Source organism: Vidua chalybeata, chromosome 3 (assembly GCF_026979565.1).
Source record: "Vidua chalybeata isolate OUT-0048 chromosome 3, bVidCha1 merged haplotype, whole genome shotgun sequence".
NCBI lineage: Eukaryota > Metazoa > Chordata > Aves > Passeriformes > Viduidae > Vidua > Vidua chalybeata.
In genome coordinates this window covers 59,679,116-59,698,377 of record NC_071532.1, presented here as the reverse complement: position 1 = coordinate 59,698,377, position 19,262 = coordinate 59,679,116, and the positions used below count along the sequence as shown (strand labels likewise).

The window sequence follows — 19,262 nt, the reverse complement described above, 5'->3', positions numbered from 1 at the left end:
GCTCTGAACAGATAATGGAGAAAAGTGCTGTAGCTCACTAAGCATCCCTGATCCTCACCTTTCACATTCACCAGGATTAATGTTGGGGCAGAGGGTCAAAGGTTTCCCAACAGCAACAAGGTAGTGTTTGAACCAGAGACGCTAGGGACAAGTTTTGGGTTTAGGTTCTATCCTGTATATCACTGGATCAAATTATTTACAAGAACCTTAGTGATATCTCAAGGATTTTTGGGGTTTTGGTTTGTAATGGGAAAATGACTTAATTTTCAAATTAATCTAATGTTGTTAAAGCATGAATGAAAAGATGCTCAAAATCCATCGTGATTACAGGATGCCTGATAAATGACTGGAAAAAATGTATTAAAATATGACAGAAAAATTCCTCCTGAGGTTTTTGTGATGGATTTGCTCTCCCCTTTGAAAGCAAAATAAATTCATCAGAAATGAGAAATCTTTTAACATTCAGTCCGTTTCAGCATTTCATTACTTAGGTAGTAACTGATAGGAGTTAGGTTAACATACTATGGTCATATCTCATTGATCAGAATAATAGTTGTACACTATATATTTAAAAAGTGGCTTATTCTTAGGCTTTTTAGAAAGGACTTACAGGCTGGGGATGGTAGGAAGCACAGGGGACACATTGAGTGTTTAGGGTCCTGCTTTCTTCTTTGATTTTGAATTTCTTTTTAGGTGGTACCCCAGCAGTTCTGTTGGATGTCTAGATTTCCTAACATAAAGCTGCCTCAACATCCTTGTGAGGATGCCCTGAGGTACAAATAATTTTTGGTATCCATCTTCAGGACTGGTAGAAATAGTAGCCCTATATCTCACATAAGAGAAAACTTCACAATGTAAGTGTATGTGAAAAAAAAAAATTAAGAGCAAGGCAGAACTATTTTGCACTGATTTGAATTAGCACTGAGGCTAAAACCTTGTACCTGTGTAAGTTCACGAGATCCTCAACACCACTCCAGTGAGTTTATGCCTCTAAACCATGACTGAGACAGCACTGTTTGGGTACACTTCTGCCAGAAGATGAAACAGAGATTCAAACTGCACAGGCTTTGCATGGGGAGGGTAGGGGCCATGAAGAAAGGCACAGGGAGAGGAAGGTACTATCTGCAGATTATTGACATTTTGGAAGAGAAAGAATTAGAATAAATTAAAATCTAGAGACCCTGCAATTTTCAAATTTATTTTGAATCCCAATCTTTTTTTTCCTTTTTCTTTTTTATTTTTTTTAACAGTATTTGTCCTAATTTAGAAAACAATGTCAAAGTCTGTTGGCTGTAAATCCTGCTAAATTATAAAGTGGTTCACCACGACTCAGTCTTGCCACAATCATACAGACTCACCTTACACAAACATGAAATGTTTGGGTTTTAATTACTGACCGCTCCATAACTTGACATCTCATGAACTACATGAAAAACTAGTAAAAAAGTACATTTTCTATCAGACGTCTTAATTAATCCTCATTTTCAAGATTGTTTTTAAAAAATACAATATAAGGCTTTTAATAAGTACAAGTTTATTTCTCTCTGAAAGGGCTCTTCTAGTAGTAACTTTATGCTGAAATCTGTTTCTGACTAATTGTCAGCACTTGCCCAATTACTGTCCCTGATTTGATGAACAACTTGGTATTGCATTGTAAATCTGGCCTTCCAACTTTACTATAAGCTGCTTCAACAGCCAGTCAGCCATGCCTAGTTATGCAGTAATAATAATAATAATAATAAAAACAACAATCCTTATTTTTTAAGTCTGTGGTCACAGAGATACCCTGCATTCTCTTTCTAGTAGGAAAAGAAATTTTAAAGTATTATCTGATTTGACAGGTGCATCTGGCACAAAATTTGGCCAAACGTTCTTCTTTCAGGAGCAGTCTTTTGCTTCACTGGGGAGTTTGGGTTTTTTTTTCCTGTTTTTTTTTTTTTTATATTCTTCTGTTACCAGTGCTGTTTGTTATTATGTAGTAGAGAAAATTTATAAGAAACTATTTTTTTTTCGTCTTTTGAATGTGTATGTTTTTGTTGTTGAAAGGAAGGTGTACACAGCTTAATATTTCAGGTGAGCTTAGAAAATGGCAGTGATGTGTGCCTTAGTTTTTAAAATCACATAAAAGCTTATATTTACATCCCACCTAAATACAAGGAATTCTTTAATAGCTATATCCCTGTGACATGGCAACATATATACCATGAGATATCCCATAACAAAAAGCTTGTTATTTTGAAAGTATCCAAAGCATTCACTAAGATTTTTAAAGGAAAGAGAAACAGCAAGTTCACTATATGTTTTTTTACAGTGTTGTTGAAAAACATCAAGAGCTTCAGCAATATGTGAAATGTCATTTCTGGGCTTGCTCATTATAAAAATAATGAATAACAATAATAATTGTGTCATTTAATTGACACACAGTTAATTTTTAAGTGTATGTATCTGCCCTGGAAAATGAAAAGTAGCTGCTTCTTAATTACATACCAGTTAGAAGGCTATGACCCATGACTAATACAGAATGTTATCTGGCTGTCAGGAGTATTCTCAAAGAAATGAATTCAGTACGATGTGTGATCTGAGTTCGGTCTTACAAACTGAACAGTAAGTGGTTCAGAACCTGGAGCATTTCCTACTGACTGAAAACGCTAATCTAATTTAGAAAAATCATTCCATCTATTGATCAGTCTCTGCACTGAAGGTAGAGATGGATGTTTTTCAGGAAATCTTTAAGTAGCATGATATGATGAAGCATGGTTACTTAGTAATAAAATTCTTTCAGATTAACTGCAGTTTGCCCTCTTTTAAAACTCTATTTCTTATTTCTTTACTCACCTAGCAATTACAATTCTTTAATTTAACCACAGATTAATTTCAGTTGACATTATTAGAGTCATCAGATCCAGTCTGGCCTCTAGAGTTTCTGTAGCTGCAGTTAGAGAGAAATACTGTATTTCATGGTGTTCTGTCCATAGCTGGAAGGATAAATATGTTTTGTTTGTTGGTTTTGGACAGTTTTGCTCTTAGAGTCAAATCTGTTTCTGTTTCTTTAATACTGTAAGTATTGTCTCTCTTTATTGAAGTAATCTTTCATATTCCAAAGGATCTGACATTCCATTAAAAAAATATTTCTTAGAAAATTTTAGAATTTTTTTTGTTCCCTTTGACTAATATTATGGCTATGGGATGTAATTCAGAGCCCACTGATGTGCACATAAAATGTAGATGACTGTTCACTTAGATCATGATCACATGTCTTTTATGACCTCAGACTTTCCTGTCTGTTTGACACTTTGTCTTTCTCTGTCTACAGACATCTGGTCCTCAAGGATCACTGAAGGATGGCGCCAAGGGCTCTCTTAAGAAAAGCTTCAGGGTCCTTAACGAAGCCAAGATGTTAGAAAATGATGTTAAAGGTATGTACAGTATATGGCATTCAGACCCACTAAATAGAGGGGAAAAAAAATGTTGTGAGACTGTTATGCTTCTGGTATGAAGAATCCATATAGGAAAAAATTAGAATTCATTACGTGACTTGAAATTGGACAGTGTATCAGTGAAGAAGATTCTCCTGTTTTGTGTCCAGGCATTATACAGTAATTCCTGTCCCCTCTCTCCTTTTCTTGGACAAGAGGGCTGAGGAGGAGGGAATTTAGGTCTTCTCTTGCTAACTACAATAAGGGCAAGAAAAATTGCATACAGTAAATATTCAAGGCTGAGTTTTAAATTTGTCACAGAGATTATGCATGAATCTTCCCCATCCTGCTAGCTTAGTTAAACTAAGAAACTAGTAAGAAATTTGTTTCTTATTAGAATCAAGACAGATTTTCATAATAGATCCCTGTCTTCCATGTTTTTGCATACAAAATTCTCTTTTGCCTCCTGGGAGATACATTAAGAACATATAGCATAAAGGAGGTGATCCATACACCTTAGTCATCTTTTGGCTATTACTGCACTTTAATTTCGTTTTGGCAGCTCTGTGATTTCCAACTGCAGAACAAGTAAACACAATGTTTAATAAGGTCATAAAGCATAATGTTTCATAAGGTCATTAATTGCATTTCATTGTCATACACTGTTCGAAAGTGAAGAACGTGACTATTTTCTTGTAGCTGAATTGAGGGAAAAAAATGTGTCTGAGTTACTAGTAAATCTTAGGTGTATATTTAGGGTCTTCTTTATTGCAACTCTCTACTTCCAGATTCAGGACAGATTTAGGGTTGGAGGAACATATTTCGGGAAATATGTTATAGAAAATCACACGACTATTGAAAGAGGCCAATGTGCAATTTCAGTAGCATGGCTGAATGGGAAAAAAAATAGTGATTCTTTCTGGAATGCAAACTGCTGTAGCTTGCCATAGCTGGTGTATAAGAGATGCTAAAATGGCTGTGCTGCCTCTCCCCTGCCACAGCACTCTAGTGAGCAGACTCAGCACCTCAGAGTGGAGTCCACTGTGCCCCCCAGGCATGTGTAGTGGAGTAAAGCACAGTGCCCTGCTTTCAAGGACAAATTAAAATGGTGTCTCTACAAGGATGGATGTGAATTCTTTATGTCCACACAACTGTTCAATTTAACCCTGAGACAAGATATATTACAACCATTACTGCTGAGAATTTTGAAAAAAGTTCTTTTCCCATTGTACCAGTGAAAATTTAAGTTGATAATGATTTCATAATTCAGAAGAAAATGTCCAAACAGCCTAAAGATTCATAAAACAAACTTAATGCAAGCAGGCAGCAATGCTTAAAATGCACATATTAGATCTTTGTCTATGTTTTTACCCCAAAGTGAAGGGTAATGAGATGGAACTTTCTTTAATGCTTCCCAATACATCTTGAAGTGCTTCATAAAGACAAACATTCTGAACTTGAACAGTATGCCTTTTTACATCTAATAAAACATGTCCATGCTCCACAGCTAGACCCATGGAGATCAGTTTACATTGTGCCCAGAATGCAGATGTGTAAGAAAAAAATGCAATGACAGACTTCTATTCCCCACTCTGCTTTTGCACCAAAGTGGTGATATTATTAGTATTGTGAATAACATAGAACATATGTTATTAGTATTATGAACATAATCCCTTCTGGATGTCTTGATTTTTCCCATGAAAGAAATTGAGAGTTCAGTGTCAAACTAATAGAAAGATATTTCCTTAGAATCCTTATAAAGCCACCCTTTCAGAGTCTCAGCTGGAAGTGCAGGATGGCTAATGGGTACTCTATAAAGATCTGGTAGACAGAACTAATCACTAGCTTAAAATTTCTCTGTCTGCACTACAGGAAGAACATTAGTTTAAGTAATGAAGACCCATAAGCCACTCAACTAATATACTCTCCAAAAATTCAGCCTGGGCCATGATAGAGATGGGAGTGTTTTCTTCCTACATTATGACATTCCCCTGATTTGTGGCCAATTACCTGAGTTATAAAATGGCTTTTAATCATGAAAATGTTTTATATTACCACCAAAGACTGCTGAAACAGTCCTTACAAAGCAGAGCTTGTGACAGAAGCTATTAAAATGGAGATTTAGTCATTTCTCTCTCTGGGGTTAGGAGTTAGAAAGAATAACCCTGGTGTGAGAAGCAAAATCTGTATGTAGTACTGTGGCTATGAAGGAATTTTGAAATTTGGGCTACCAGTATATAAATGCTGATGATCAATGAAAAGTGAAAATAAGATACATGAACTCCTCTTCAGCTAGAGACGGCTGTCAGGTGGCTACTGGAATTCTGCTAATGTAATTTCTTTTGCTTAAGAATTGACAACTTGAGGGGGATGTGTCTTGTCAGACAACACGTGAATATTTTTAACTATAACATTTTCCAGCTGATAGGCAGCATATCCAGCTGATAAATCCCTTCTTTGTGTATTCTCCTCTGCGTTGTCTTTGTGCTGACCTGGCATATTGCATTCACCAGATTATGGCAGTCAGTGCTGAAGCTACTCTTTTAAAAAGTTAAACTTAATTAGCTGCATTTCTCTAGTTACATCTCTTTCTCCTTTTTATTCCTAATGCCAGTTTCTAAGTCTTGCTTGGTTTAGGAAAAAAAGAATCAGCTTGTGACCCATGTTCCTCTTTACAGGATGAGACTGTGGGAAGCAGGAATGCTATTTGGAAGAAGTAACACAAAGATAACAGAAAGGGCTGTGTGTAAAAGTAGTTAATTTCTGCAGTCTCCAGTCAATAAAAACAGATGCATTTGTTGCTCCTTAGTAGATTTCCAACTTTAGTCTGGTTTTGGGATACATGAATTTGGTAGCATAGCCTTATTGATGTTTCCTTGGACAGTTTCATGTGGAAAAACTGCATTTATCCATACTGTCAAAAGATGCCTGTTTCCACTATGTTCCTGTATATGTTTGTTCCACCATGATGGTGGCACATCATCAGCAATTAACCAGTGTCACATATTTCAGTGATCTGCCGAGACTTGTAAAACCATGTGTCTCTTGTTAATGACTCTGTATAAACAGTAAGTAGCTAAATTCCTGAGTTCATCTTAAGATGAAATATATGTGCACAGCATTGTTTGTTTCCATTTGACTCCATTCATGCAGAGGAATAAGGGGTCATGCTTTATCCTATAATGCTCTGTTTAATATAAACAGAAATTGAATATCTTTGTTCACATTAACCAAGCCAGCAAATGCAAAGGCAAATACATGCAAAGTCCTTCAGGTTCCTGCTTACTCTTTTAGGGTTTAGTTTCAGTAATGCATGAATAGTTTTGCTGATTTGAACAACAAACAGTGCATTTATTGGCATCTTGTGCCATCTCTGTGCAGAGCTGATTAAGTGAAAACAGGATTGAGATAAATTTCTCATGATACTGCTCAACCTACACTTTAATAAGAGTTGACAGTGCCTGGCATCTGTCAGTGCAGACCTACTAACCTCTTCCAAGTCAGATAGGCTCTGTAGTTTGGAAAAACTTAGATTGTAGCTGCCTGTATTTTGACAAACTTCAGCACTCAACTGGAGGATCTTAGGCCTTCAAATCAACAGCTTTTTTCATAAATGCTAATAATTAAAGGATGTGGAAAAGTTGACATGAAGTCAGTTCCGTTTGCGATTTATGCAAGAGATTAGGCCAGTGCTCAGTGAAGATGCCATCTGGATTACAAGATAAGAAGTTGCTTCAAAATAAAACTTAATATCTCTGTGAAAACAATTTCCTTGAAAAGCTGACACAGGACATAATGTCTCTCCACTTCTCGTTGTGTAAGAGCCTTGCTAGGAACACTTACTTATGGCTTTATTATTGTAACTAAAAAAAACCCCATCCACAGTAAAACTGTATTTGAGGAATTAAAAGAAAAAATATTAAACAGGTAGAGTCTCAATATTCAATTTCAGAATTTCTATGAAAACTTACCTTGTTAAATTCCATAAAAAACAGTTTGCTGCTATGGTTACAAAGCTGAAAACAGAAATCTGGCAACGTGATTCTTCAGAAATATAATCAGGGGATAATTAGCACACTGGATAGGCAGAGTAGAGAGGAGAAAAGAGATTCTTTAAAAGTATGTTACAAAGCTAGAACACCATCACTATAAATGAGTCAAACTTCTCAGAGATATTGACACACTTTATAAACACTAACAATCCACTAGAAACACTAAGAAATTATCAGGCAGACCGTATTTCAGAATTAAATGTTGGAAATTAAAGCAGTTTTTTTGGTATTATTACTTAACAGATAAAATCTCAAAGCAAAGACCAGAATCTCATTATTCATCCTGGTTTAAAAATACCATGTTACCAGTAGCCTCCTTCAGCAGTGGGGACATGACCTATCATTTAAAAATAAAGCTGTTTTTAAGGAGAAGAGTGATCATATAATATATGCAATTCTTCCAAACTTTATTCTAGTGTTAACTGTGCCTCTCACAGTTCACACAAATTTCCTGTTATTCTGCAGAACATTTTGCAGGAGTGAAGGCTTATCTCCAGGCACTCCTGCAGTCCGGTGTGTTGCTCTAATTTAAATAAAGCAAACAGATTTCTTCCTCAATGACATTTTAAAAGGTCTAACAACAAAAGTTTAGTTCTCATTTAAACTCCATGTGCTGTTTCAGCCTTGCTATAGCCTTGGAAAATTTAATTAATAATTTCTTGTAGGCAATATGAATTTTGTTTGATATTTCTCCTTACAAATTGCTTCTTGTACATCTAATTTTAAGAAACCATACTTTTTTTTAGAATCTGTGGAATGTGAACCACATAGGTGTTTATTTTCAATAACCTGTCACATACCTGAAGGTCACAGTCATAGCTTGTCATCCTGAACTTCTTTTCTACAAATTATTCTTCTCTTCCGGCTATCAAGCTTGGTGATGAAATAATGAAAAAGACCCACTACAATAGTAGTTAAAGCACTAACGACATTTTTTTGTGTCAAACTTTACTCCTGAATTTTGGTATAATGTCTGTTTCAATAGCCATAAAGCTTCACTGGGATCTCAGTTTTGAGATTGTTGCATTGCTTTGCTAGATACGGTTCAAAAGACCCTGCATAATTTTTATTCAAAGTAAATGCTGAAAAATAGGAACTTGCTTGTAAATGAAGACATCAGTTTCAACTGTGAGGTACTAAATATGACATACCTGTGCCATTGATTTGTACTGGTCCTTTGATTTAAACCAATTCTTAACTCTGAATGTTTTTTACTAGGTGGATGTTTTCCCGAAGAATTTAGAATGTTTATTTCATCATAACCTGTCGTTACTGTATTAATCTCATATTGACAATTAGTGATCTTGTATATTTCCTTGGATGTTACGTCAACATCTTTGAGAAAATCCAAGAGAACTAGGCTCTGGCCACTCTAATTGCAAGAGCAAGCTGGCCTAATGAGTCTTGGTTCTTTCACACCACATTCAACTTGTTCAGCTCAGGCAACCACCTTAAGAAGAAAGGCAGTAGCTTAATCTAGGAATCAAAACTATGACTAACATCACAGCTGTTGAACCTATCAGTGGATCGTTGTCTGAATTTGCCTAAATCATAACATCATAAATTCTTTCCTTTGCACACCTTTGAAAAGCTCATATTAAATATATACAACAGTTCAAGGAACTCAAGCACTTAGGTACTATGGAAGTAGGGAACTTAAAGAAACTGGAGAAGATGATCAGTGAACCCCACAAGTTCTGCTGGACTTCCTTATTTACCCAATTCGATATCTTAATGAAAAATTAATTGCTTGTTGTTATGCATTTTAAATTATGTGCAAAGAAAGAATAGTGAAAATAAAGAGTTAAAGCATCTGTATCATATGCATTTTTTTTATAGAAAAGGATGATAATCTGGACAGCACACAGAACAAGCTGAAAGATGCTGATGAGAAGAATTCCATTCTCTTGAGAGCTTTGAATGAAACCTTAGGAAAGCTGTCAGCTATTCCTAATGGTAAGTTGGAAAAGTGTTGCAACATTTGACTCAGTCATGCTCTTTTGTTTCTTTTTCCATCACTTAACATTTGTCTCATCAATTTTTGCCTGTGTCACACCGGTTCTACTTTGACCACTGGCTGTTATAAGACAAAGATGAGCAATGTGAGAGAGAAAATTGAATTGAAAATATTTACATAGTATCACTTAGAATTTTGGGATGGTAAAAGGTACCATGCTTCTGCAGTTTGCAGAAGGTTTCTCAAAGAAAATAATTATGATATCAGAAATTATTATACACTCCAAGACAAATAGTCTTCTGTTTATATGTGAAAAGTCTTTTTGAAGTTAATCTTTAATGAAACACTATAATTTCACCAGTGTAATTTAACTCAAGAAGAAATCTTACTGACTTTACAGAAAAAGCAGGGTGAAATTTGCTGGGTTTTGTCTTACATTTCTACCCCACTTTCAACATTTCCAGCCACTCTTTGATGTTGTACATCTTTTTTAGCCTGTAAATTGCTTAGAACTGGAACAGGTTTTCCTCAATGGACTCTGAAGTGCTGTGCTCTTGTGACCCACCCTGAAGGCAAGGGTGACTGAGGTTCTTATTAATAGATCCCTTGGGGTGGATTAGAGTGAAATGACACTGAATGACCAGTGTAGATAGATAGATAGATAGACAGATAGATAGATAGATAGATGTATATGTACATGTATATATACTTATAAATACGGCGGGTTATTTTTTGAAAAAATTGGTTGCAGTAGAAAGGTGGCATGTAGCCATTTTGGGTATTAACTATAGAAATCTGACAATATAAAAAGAATAAAAAAGAGAGGAGAGGAGAGGAGAGGAGAGGAGAGGAGAGGAGAGGAGAGGAGAGGAGAGGAGAGGAGAGGAGAGGAGAGGAGAGGAGAGGAGAGGAGAGGAGAGGAGAGGAGAGGAGAGGAGAGGAGAGGAGAGGAGAGGAGAGGAGAGGAGAGGAGAGGAGAGGAGAGGAGAGGAGAGGAGAGGAGAGGAGAGGAGAGGAGAGGAGAGGAGAGGAGAGGAGAGGAGAGGAGAGGAGAGGAGAGGAGAGGAGAGGAGAGGAGAGGAGAGGAGAGGAGAGGAGAGGAGAGGAGAGGAGAGGAGAGGAGAGGAGAGGAGAGGAGAGGAGAGGAGAGGAGAGGAGAGGAGAGGAGAGGAGAGGAGAGGAGAGGAGAGGAGAGGAGAGGAGAGGAGAGATCCACATGTGGATCCATCAACAAGACTTGGTTGTTGCAATTTTTATGTCCCTTGGTCAAAGTGATGGTCACAGTCCTGATCCCTCCAGGGTGGGGGAAACCCCACACAGCATAAAGTTCAGTGGGTTAAGGTATCTTCAGGTTCAGACGGGAAGTCCCAGGTACCTCCCCTGGAGGGTGGTTTTACACTGTTTGATGCAACACTGTGGCTCATGTGCTGTCCTCTGGCAGAAGGCCCCAGAAATGGGTCTGGGGTATTTGGTGTTTTATGACCCTTCTAAGACATGGCTCCTGTTACTCCCACCAGTGTAGCTGGGCCAGTGACATCTTCTCAGAAGGGATGAACACCTTTGGGCCTGTGTGTGAATGTCCCCATACATGCCCCCAGTCAGTGGTGTAAGGGAGGGTATTACGGGATAAAAAGCATCAGCCCAGCTCCACAGGATTTGCTTCTTATTGACCTTTTTCCTAATCTGGCTCAAAAGAAAAGAAAAATCTCCTTGTTAAACAAAGGTTGCTTTGTTTTGGGTATCCTCTGGTGATGGGTAAGACACCTGGGCTATTCTTATGCAAATCAGAGGTTTCATCACCACACCCCCAAAAACTCTGCTCCTCTCCTTAGATTAGGAGTTATCTGACCTCAGCATAGCAACCTGCTGCTTTTGATAGTGGACCATTGCTTGAGCCATTAGCCTTCAACGTTTCAGTGTCTCACCTATGCATATTTGTCATTTCTTATCGACTTTTTTTTTAAATGTAATACTCATTAAAATCCTAAAGTCCTGGGATGTTAGCTACATTGCATTGTGATTGCAAGGGACAGGGAACTACATCTCACTTTCATTATAATGAATAGTCAAAGATAAAATGAATGTTTTTAAAATTTAAATGTTTTAATTCAATCTATTTTGCTATGATTTTTTTTTTCCAAGGAGCACTTTATAAACTGAAGTTTCACTTTAAGAAAAGTCTCTGAAGAAAATAGGTATTCTGTCTGATTTCTGATGGTCTAGAAGGTTCAGACTGCTAGTAATTCCTTAGCATGAAAAACAATTTAGTATTCATCTTGTACATTTTTGTGGCTTTAAGATTCCAGCTAACTGAAAAGTTTTGGATTAAATTTAATAATCCTTTAAATCAGCACTCACAAAATAAATGGTTTAATATTTCATGCTCATCATGTACCATTTCTTGGGTTTTGGTCAAGATACACGTCAAGATACATGTCAAGAGACATGGTTATTTGTCTTGAGCACAGATAGATCTCTCAGTCAACCAAAATGGACCTCTAAGGCCTGTTAACCTTAGGACACAGAATACTAAATACGGAACAAGTAAAGGTAATATGAATTATGCAGTCATTAGCAATGTAATAAACTCTTGGCAGATTAGAATTACAGGATGCTTACTCCTGGCACAAGGACACTCATAAAAACAAGCAAATTAGTGTTAAGAATGAAATTCAGAGCAAATAAATGGCATAGATAGGAAAATGGATTAAATTAGTTGTCCAACAGGAAAATGATCAAATGAGGGAGAAAAAATGACCCTGTCATATATCTTGTTCAAGGATTTGCGAAAGCAGAGAGCAGCTTAAACTAATAATTCTTCTGTCCCTGCTATACTAATAGTCAGATAAAAGCAGAAAGATTCTGAATGAGATAGACAGAGCTCATGTGGGACAAGAACAAACATGCGCAGGGATGGCATAATTTAAGGTGTGGCTGAAAATAATTTGTGGGACTAATAGAGGGAAGTAACACAGTAACTCCAACTTTCACTCAGCCAGAAAGGTGCATGACCTCTAATAATGACCCAAAAGGAACTACTTAGATATGATGAAAAAAGGCAATCAGGGTTCTCTCTTCTTTCTCTTGTCAGGACTGACAAATGATAATGGTTTATTAAAGATTCCTGTCGTATTTCTGAGGTGCTGTTGTATTTGAGGGGTTTTCAGAGCCAAAACTGCAGAAATAAAGGTGGAGTTTTTTGGAGCACAGATATATATCTTTACTCAAAAAAGTTACTTCTGCACTCTGGGCAATCATTTTCATCATCATTTTCTACCTACAGATACAGCCATAAAGATACAGGTAGCCAAAGACAAAGCAAGACAAGCCAACGATACTGCAAATGACGTCCTGGCCCAGATTAAAGACCTCAATCGGAATCTCCTGGGCTTGAGAAAAAACTACAGTAAACTTACAGATGATGTGGCCAAAACCAATGCAGTTGTGAAGGATCCAGTCAAGAACAGTAAGATCTTTTTCGGGTTGTTTGGTGGTAGTTTTTTTCAGTTTGTGCTTTTCATTTCATATCTCAAAATGAAACAGAGACACTTCAGAATTTCACTTACATAGCATTACTACATTATGCTAGAATAAAAGGACTCTCTATCACTTCTATTTTCTGGGCTTCTTATATATGAAAAGGGACCAGAGGTCCCTTTGAAAGCTAACAATTCTGTGGAAAGAATTTTAAATCTTAAAGACTAGTGCTAGTAGTTGCAAGAAAAGATAATGTCAGCAGGATGCACATGTAATGGATAGATTTGTTCCTCAGATTACTTTTTAAAGTATTTAGGAGATGACTAATCAAAGATTCTGACTGGCAATTCACTGCCTGATTCAAGAAAAATACCCCACACTAAATCTGTCTTCAGTCAATCAGATAATCAGTCCTGGGAGAAATGCATGACTTCTTTCATATATGTTACTATTTTTGGTAGAATACTGAAGACACATATAAAAAGAAAAAGGATTCTGGGAATGGGGTTTTATCTGCTTTTTTTTTCTTTTTTTTTTTCCATGAATTCTGTTATCAAATGTGACAATTACTTTAACATTTTCACTTTGGTTAGGGTGGATAAAAATGAATTCTATATTACAATACATTTTATGGTAGATTCCTAGAGCATCTCTCATATAGGAGTATACAGCCACAAAATTAGAGTGCCTTTAGAAAATGACTGAAAGGCTAATTTCTCAGCTATTCTGGGCTCCCCAGATTGTTGTCAGCTTGATGAAGCTGGGCACCTAAAACCATAGAGTTCAGGAGGCTATTATTCTCATTCTGTGGACAAATATCCTCTGACAATTGTTGCTGGACAATGTTGCTGTACAAGTGAAAGAAGTTAATCCCAATGGTTCTTTGTCACTGCCTGCCTATTGCAAGTTCCCCATTGCTCATCAGCTGAGATACCTGTGTGACAGTACAGTTCCCATTGGGTGCATGCGAGTTGATAATATGAAAAGTAGTTGATTGAAATAGTGTGGTTAGATTACAGCAGGTTGTAGAACCAGCACATCTGTAAAGTCTCTTGCAGAGTAGTGGGAAACAACTGAGAAGCAGTCTTGAAGCAGTCTTAAAGCAGTCATTTCTTGGCACTGGTGAATCGAGACTAGGCCACCTGTCCCAGCTCAAGTATGCTGAGCCTGTGTGTACATTAGCACTTTAGTTGAGATTAGGAGTAAGAATTTAAAATTTAATCTGTTCCTTGTCCCCAGTCACTGTTATTTTGTTTGCATGGAAGAGTGGTCTTAACACTTGCAAACTGTTTCATGTCAGATAAAGCTGAACTGTGAGATGTTCTCCAGAAGTACACTTCTGTCTTTCTCCAAATGTTAAAGGATACTCAGATTACAGAATGAGATTAAAGTAATGTAGGGCGAATCATTCCAGATGTATGAAGTGAGTCAGTTGGCACACTTAACTAAATGCAAAAGTAGACATAGCCTCTCTATGTCAAAATTCAGGTGCTGAATTTTCATTTTGATAGATAAGAAATATTTAAAAGGTAAAAAGTTATTTATAGACTCATCCTCTCCCTTACTTTACTTTATATTTCTGTTTAGATCTTCAAAACACTCTTATGTTATTTTCTCTCTCTTATGTTATCCTCTGTTTTTTCTCTTTTCTTTGTCTCCATACCTTGCCTGCAGAAATCTGTACGTATGTTTTTCTCACTTGCAGCTTATAGTGTGCATTTTCCAGTAAACAATTACTCACTGCTTACCACCAAAGCCTCTGCATGGTCCTCTATGTTTCTCATTCATTGAAATAGCTAAATAGTTACTTTTTGAAAACTTTGAGATAAAGTGACTCAGTAACTCACATGAAACTTTAAGAAGTATCTGGAAGGTTTTGGTATGAGTATTTGGGTCAAAAAATTAGATATGCGGTTTTTGATGCTTTGTCTAAGCATTATTTTGATTGCTCTTATTGTTACTATTATTTTCATGTAATATGCATCTTTCTGGTAAATGCATGTTTGTCCCTTTCAGTGTCATCCACAAAAACCTGCACCTTTATGTGAGCCAAGGGTTGCAATCCATAGATCTGCTCATGAGTTATCAAAGAGAGGGTAATATTCACTAGGTGTATGTTGAGGGGCAAAAAAGGAATTTGAGACTTAAAAAAAAAGGAGACAAAAATATCGTGGTAAAATTATTTACTTCATCTGAAAAAAAAAAGATAATAATTTGTAGTTTATTGTCATTGGTTTTAAATCTGCTTTCAGTACACATACAGAATATTAAGTTTGTGACCAGAATAAAACTTTTTGTGTTTGTGCCCATTACAGTTCAAGAATTCATTTCAAGTTAATTTTAACCCAGTAATTTCAGAAATTACTTATGGAAACCAACCAGTTTTCATTAATCCAGCATTTTTCTTCAAAATTTGGAGGTTTTTTTTAAAGCAGAAAGCAAATATTTCATTCATAAATGTATTTTGCTACAGGAAATGTCTTCCATAGCTATCATCCTGACCTGAAGCATAGTAACATCTTCAAAATCCTGCTTTAACACCAGTGTTTGCTGCTATTGCTACTTTAACTTGATTCTAAACATTCTGAAATTGCCTTATTCTGTTCAGGTATCTTCCTGGCCTGTGTGTACCTCATAGTTGCATATACAATCTCCTGAGCATTGTGTATGCAGAATTTTCTTGGATTTTATTATTGCAATGTATAATTAGTCTCTGACGCTATTCTCTAAAGCTCTGCCTTGTTCTTTCTTATGAAGTTGCTGATGCAGATTCCAGTATTAAAAACCTAGAAAAGGAAGCAGATCGCCTGCTAGATAAAATCAAGCCAATCAAAGAACTCCAGGATAACTTAGGGAAAAACATTTCTCAGATAAAAGAGCTGATAAACCAAGCTCGGAAGCAAGCCAATTCGGTAAGTCCCATTTCTCAAAAAAAAAAAGCTACCTTTTGAGTATTGATGGGATTTTATTTTCTACTTTTTATTTCTTTCCTACAGTGTGAATCTTTCCTAATTTAAAACATGCATAAAGAGAGCAAATAATGGAGTATAATTTCTCAGAAAATAAGAGAATATTCTGATGATTTTCACTCTGTGTCTTGTTTCCTCGTTTAAAACATGCACTTGTTAAATGAATAACATCTGTAGGAATGGATCTCAAAAGGTTATTTTTAAGAACTATTGTAGGTGGTGGTACAGAAGAGTCACAATATCATTGATTTTTTGTGAAAACAAAAATGTATTTTTCTGCTTCAGCACTGATATTTAAGCCCCTGATTTCATTTCATAGAAGTTACATTTCTCAAGAATGACACCATCGCAGATTCACTGAAATTGCTGGGTATATCTGCTTTTGCCATATTTTTGATTCTTCTCTGCCAGTAACAGCACTGAAGACTTGAACATAAGAATGTATTTCTAGTCCAGTCAGTGAATTTGGCATCCATCCCCTTGATCCAGTAATATTGTCAACTCTAGGATCATCTGGTTAATACTGAGATTATTCAGCTTGTGATTTAAATAGCAAAGGAAAAAGAATCTTGTAGATGGTACTTGAGAAATCTTCCTCAAAAATGGTTGAAAAATAGTTTAAAAAAATAATCAACACAGTAATAGGATACTGGGAAAGAAGTGATAGGATAAATAGTGGGATACTGGTGAAAGAAGTTTTCAGCACATATGTGATGAAATCTGTACAGAACAGAAAGGCAGGCTACAGTAATGATATGTTTTGTTACATTCATCTTCTGTCTGAGGGCTTTGAAGTACTTAACTGCTCAGCATTCTGAGATAAGGAAATTAGGAGTTTGGTCCTGTAATGGCTCTCCTTTTTAGCAGAGTTTGCCGTCAGTGTAAGGTGATACCATTAATGTACATTTCCTCTAATGCTTAAACATGTCTAGCTGGGATTGAAACACCATTGTACTGTCATTATGTTTGTGCTGGCATTATGAAAGCAAACGTAAAATGTTTTTATCTGTGCTCAGAGCCTGAGGAAACCAATACATGGATCCAAATGCATGTGTCACTCAGCTGTGGAAATAAAACTTATTTATGAATGCCAACTCCATTAGTGACAATGTAAAAGTAGTGATAGACATAAATGTTAGTTTAAAAGTAATTGTGAAAAGATGTCTTAAATTGGCACAATCAAAGCTATTACAAGGGAAAAATAGATAATTAGGACTACCCAACAGCAATATGCTGTAATTCCTTCAGGAGTGCTGCTTATTTTCCTAGCTGCATCTTCTAGTTATAGACTATCTGTACTGCTAGAATTCCACTGTTACTAGCATTAAACCAGTATACCTTCTAGCTATTTTTAATCTACACAGTTTGTCCTTTAAATGTGAGTTCTAAAAAGAGATTTTTATTTCCTTTTACTAAACAATCCCATAAATAAAATTTGATTTCTACCTTCTTCGCATATCCAAGTAACTCCCTGGTACAGGTAACAGAAAAATGTGAAGGGAAAAAAAAAGTGTAATAGTCTTATAATTATTTGGAAGCATCTATGGTTAATTCTGGAATAATAAGCAGTGAACTGAATTCTTTCTGTTATGCTTTTTTTGAAGATCAAAGTGTCCGTGTCCTCTGGAGGCAATTGTATTCGCACATACAGACCAGAAATAAAGAAGGGAACATACAACACCATCATTGTCAATGTGAAGACTGTAGTTGCTGACAATCTGCTTTTTTACCTTGGAAGTGCCAAGTTTGTGAGTCTGTCTCCTGCCTTTCATGTCAGAGTTGCTCGATCCAATCAGACTACTGACAGTAGATAAATAAAGAAGATGAGAAAGGCTTTTTTTCACCCAGGGGTTCAAAGCAAAAGTAGAGAGTCTAAAATAATCTAGACATTTCCTGTCTTTGGTATTAATATAGAGATTTCTAAAATATGACCAGCAAATTTTTTACATATATCTTTAACTAGATATGAAATTGCAGGCTTGTACATGAACTACATTAGAGCTTTAAAATTCACAGTGCAACTAAAGTAATTTTGGAGTTGGTTGTGGGTTTTCCTTAGGGAATGAAGTAGCTAATCATGTTGCATCTGTCAAAACTCCTATTTATTGTAATTTTAAGTCAAGACTACAATTTCAAGCATAATAATGGTGAATGATTCAGTTTCCCATGAGGCCTATAGCAGACAGACTTCTAGAACAACCAATAATAATTCAGTAAATGGGAAAAGTATTCTATTTTTCAACATTTCCAATATGTATTTTATTCTCCTAATACAAAGTGAAAAGGCTAGATGGCATCATGTGTCTTGACATCTTTCTGCCATCCAATGGATGTTTCAGTGTTCCTGTGAGTTAAATCCTTCTATTGATGGCCGCAATATTAACATTCTGTAAGTCTAGCAGTCATTTGCTGCATATCACTGAGAGAAATAATTTGATGTCTTTAGCTTAAGATTCCTGGTTTGAACCAATAAAAATAGGAAAAAGAGAGTCTCATTTTAGAGCAATGCGAGAATTAATGTTAATTCTCTACTGTCTACATGTGGGTTTCTGATGCCTCATTAGACCTTCTGAAAAGTGAAAAGTTCTGGAAAACTTCCTTAATTAAAGTATGAGATCGCTTTTATTTTCATGTTTTACATGTAGACTGACTTCTTGGCCATAGAGATGCGCAAAGGCAAGGTGAGCTTCCTATGGGATGTGGGATCTGGAGTTGGACGGGTAGAATATCCAGATCTGACCATTGATGATGGGTTTTGGTACCGGATTGAAGCCTCTAGGTAAGTAAATATTTCACTTCCAAGATTTTAGAAAAAATGGCTGCTATGAGAAATTCTAGTCTGGTTTGACAAAAGGTTTTGGACCTGCATCCATTATACCAAAAGTGTGTACACTACAGTTACTATTGAAATGTCAATTGTTCTCTGTCAAGAATTTACTTCAATCACACATTTCCCCTCTAGCATCAACAATCTATGACTCCTTATATTTATTCCCTTTTGTTTATCTATCATTGCCTTCTATCAATTGCCTTCTTCAACTAGCTTACTTTAAAAGTAACTGGTTACAGGTTTTGGCACTTGAATAACTACTATGCTTTTCTCCTTGAATTTTAAAGAGGAGCAGCTTTTCTGAATTTCTGGTCTTGATACAGTATTGCAAGTGAATGGCCTGTCACACAGGAGTATCTTGATTCTTATTCAGACTGCCATTCGCATAGGCAAAATGTCTCATCAGACTGGAAATATTTATGAAAGATAGAGTTCAGGAAAATTGAAGGTGGAGATCTTCTGAAAAGTTAAAATATATTTTGTAATTTGAGATCAGCTATTTAATGCTTTTGAACTTTAGAAATACAGATACATAAATATTCAAATCCCAGATTTGTTAGC

The 19,262-nt window shown here is 36.2% G+C and overlaps 1 protein-coding gene across 1 annotated transcript in view; it reads left to right on the top strand.

The window, feature by feature from the left end:
- The window catches only part of LAMA2 (laminin subunit alpha 2), a 336,606-nt gene that overhangs the window by 276,828 nt on the left and 40,516 nt on the right, over nt 1–19,262 (top strand). The window contains exons 41-46 of the mRNA XM_053937517.1: nt 3,314–3,416; nt 9,308–9,424; nt 12,709–12,891; nt 15,660–15,814; nt 17,476–17,619; nt 18,517–18,650. Coding sequence (XP_053793492.1) covers nt 3,314–3,416; nt 9,308–9,424; nt 12,709–12,891; nt 15,660–15,814; nt 17,476–17,619; nt 18,517–18,650 — 836 coding nt within the window. The remainder of the gene's footprint in view (nt 1–3,313; nt 3,417–9,307; nt 9,425–12,708; nt 12,892–15,659; nt 15,815–17,475; nt 17,620–18,516; nt 18,651–19,262) is intronic.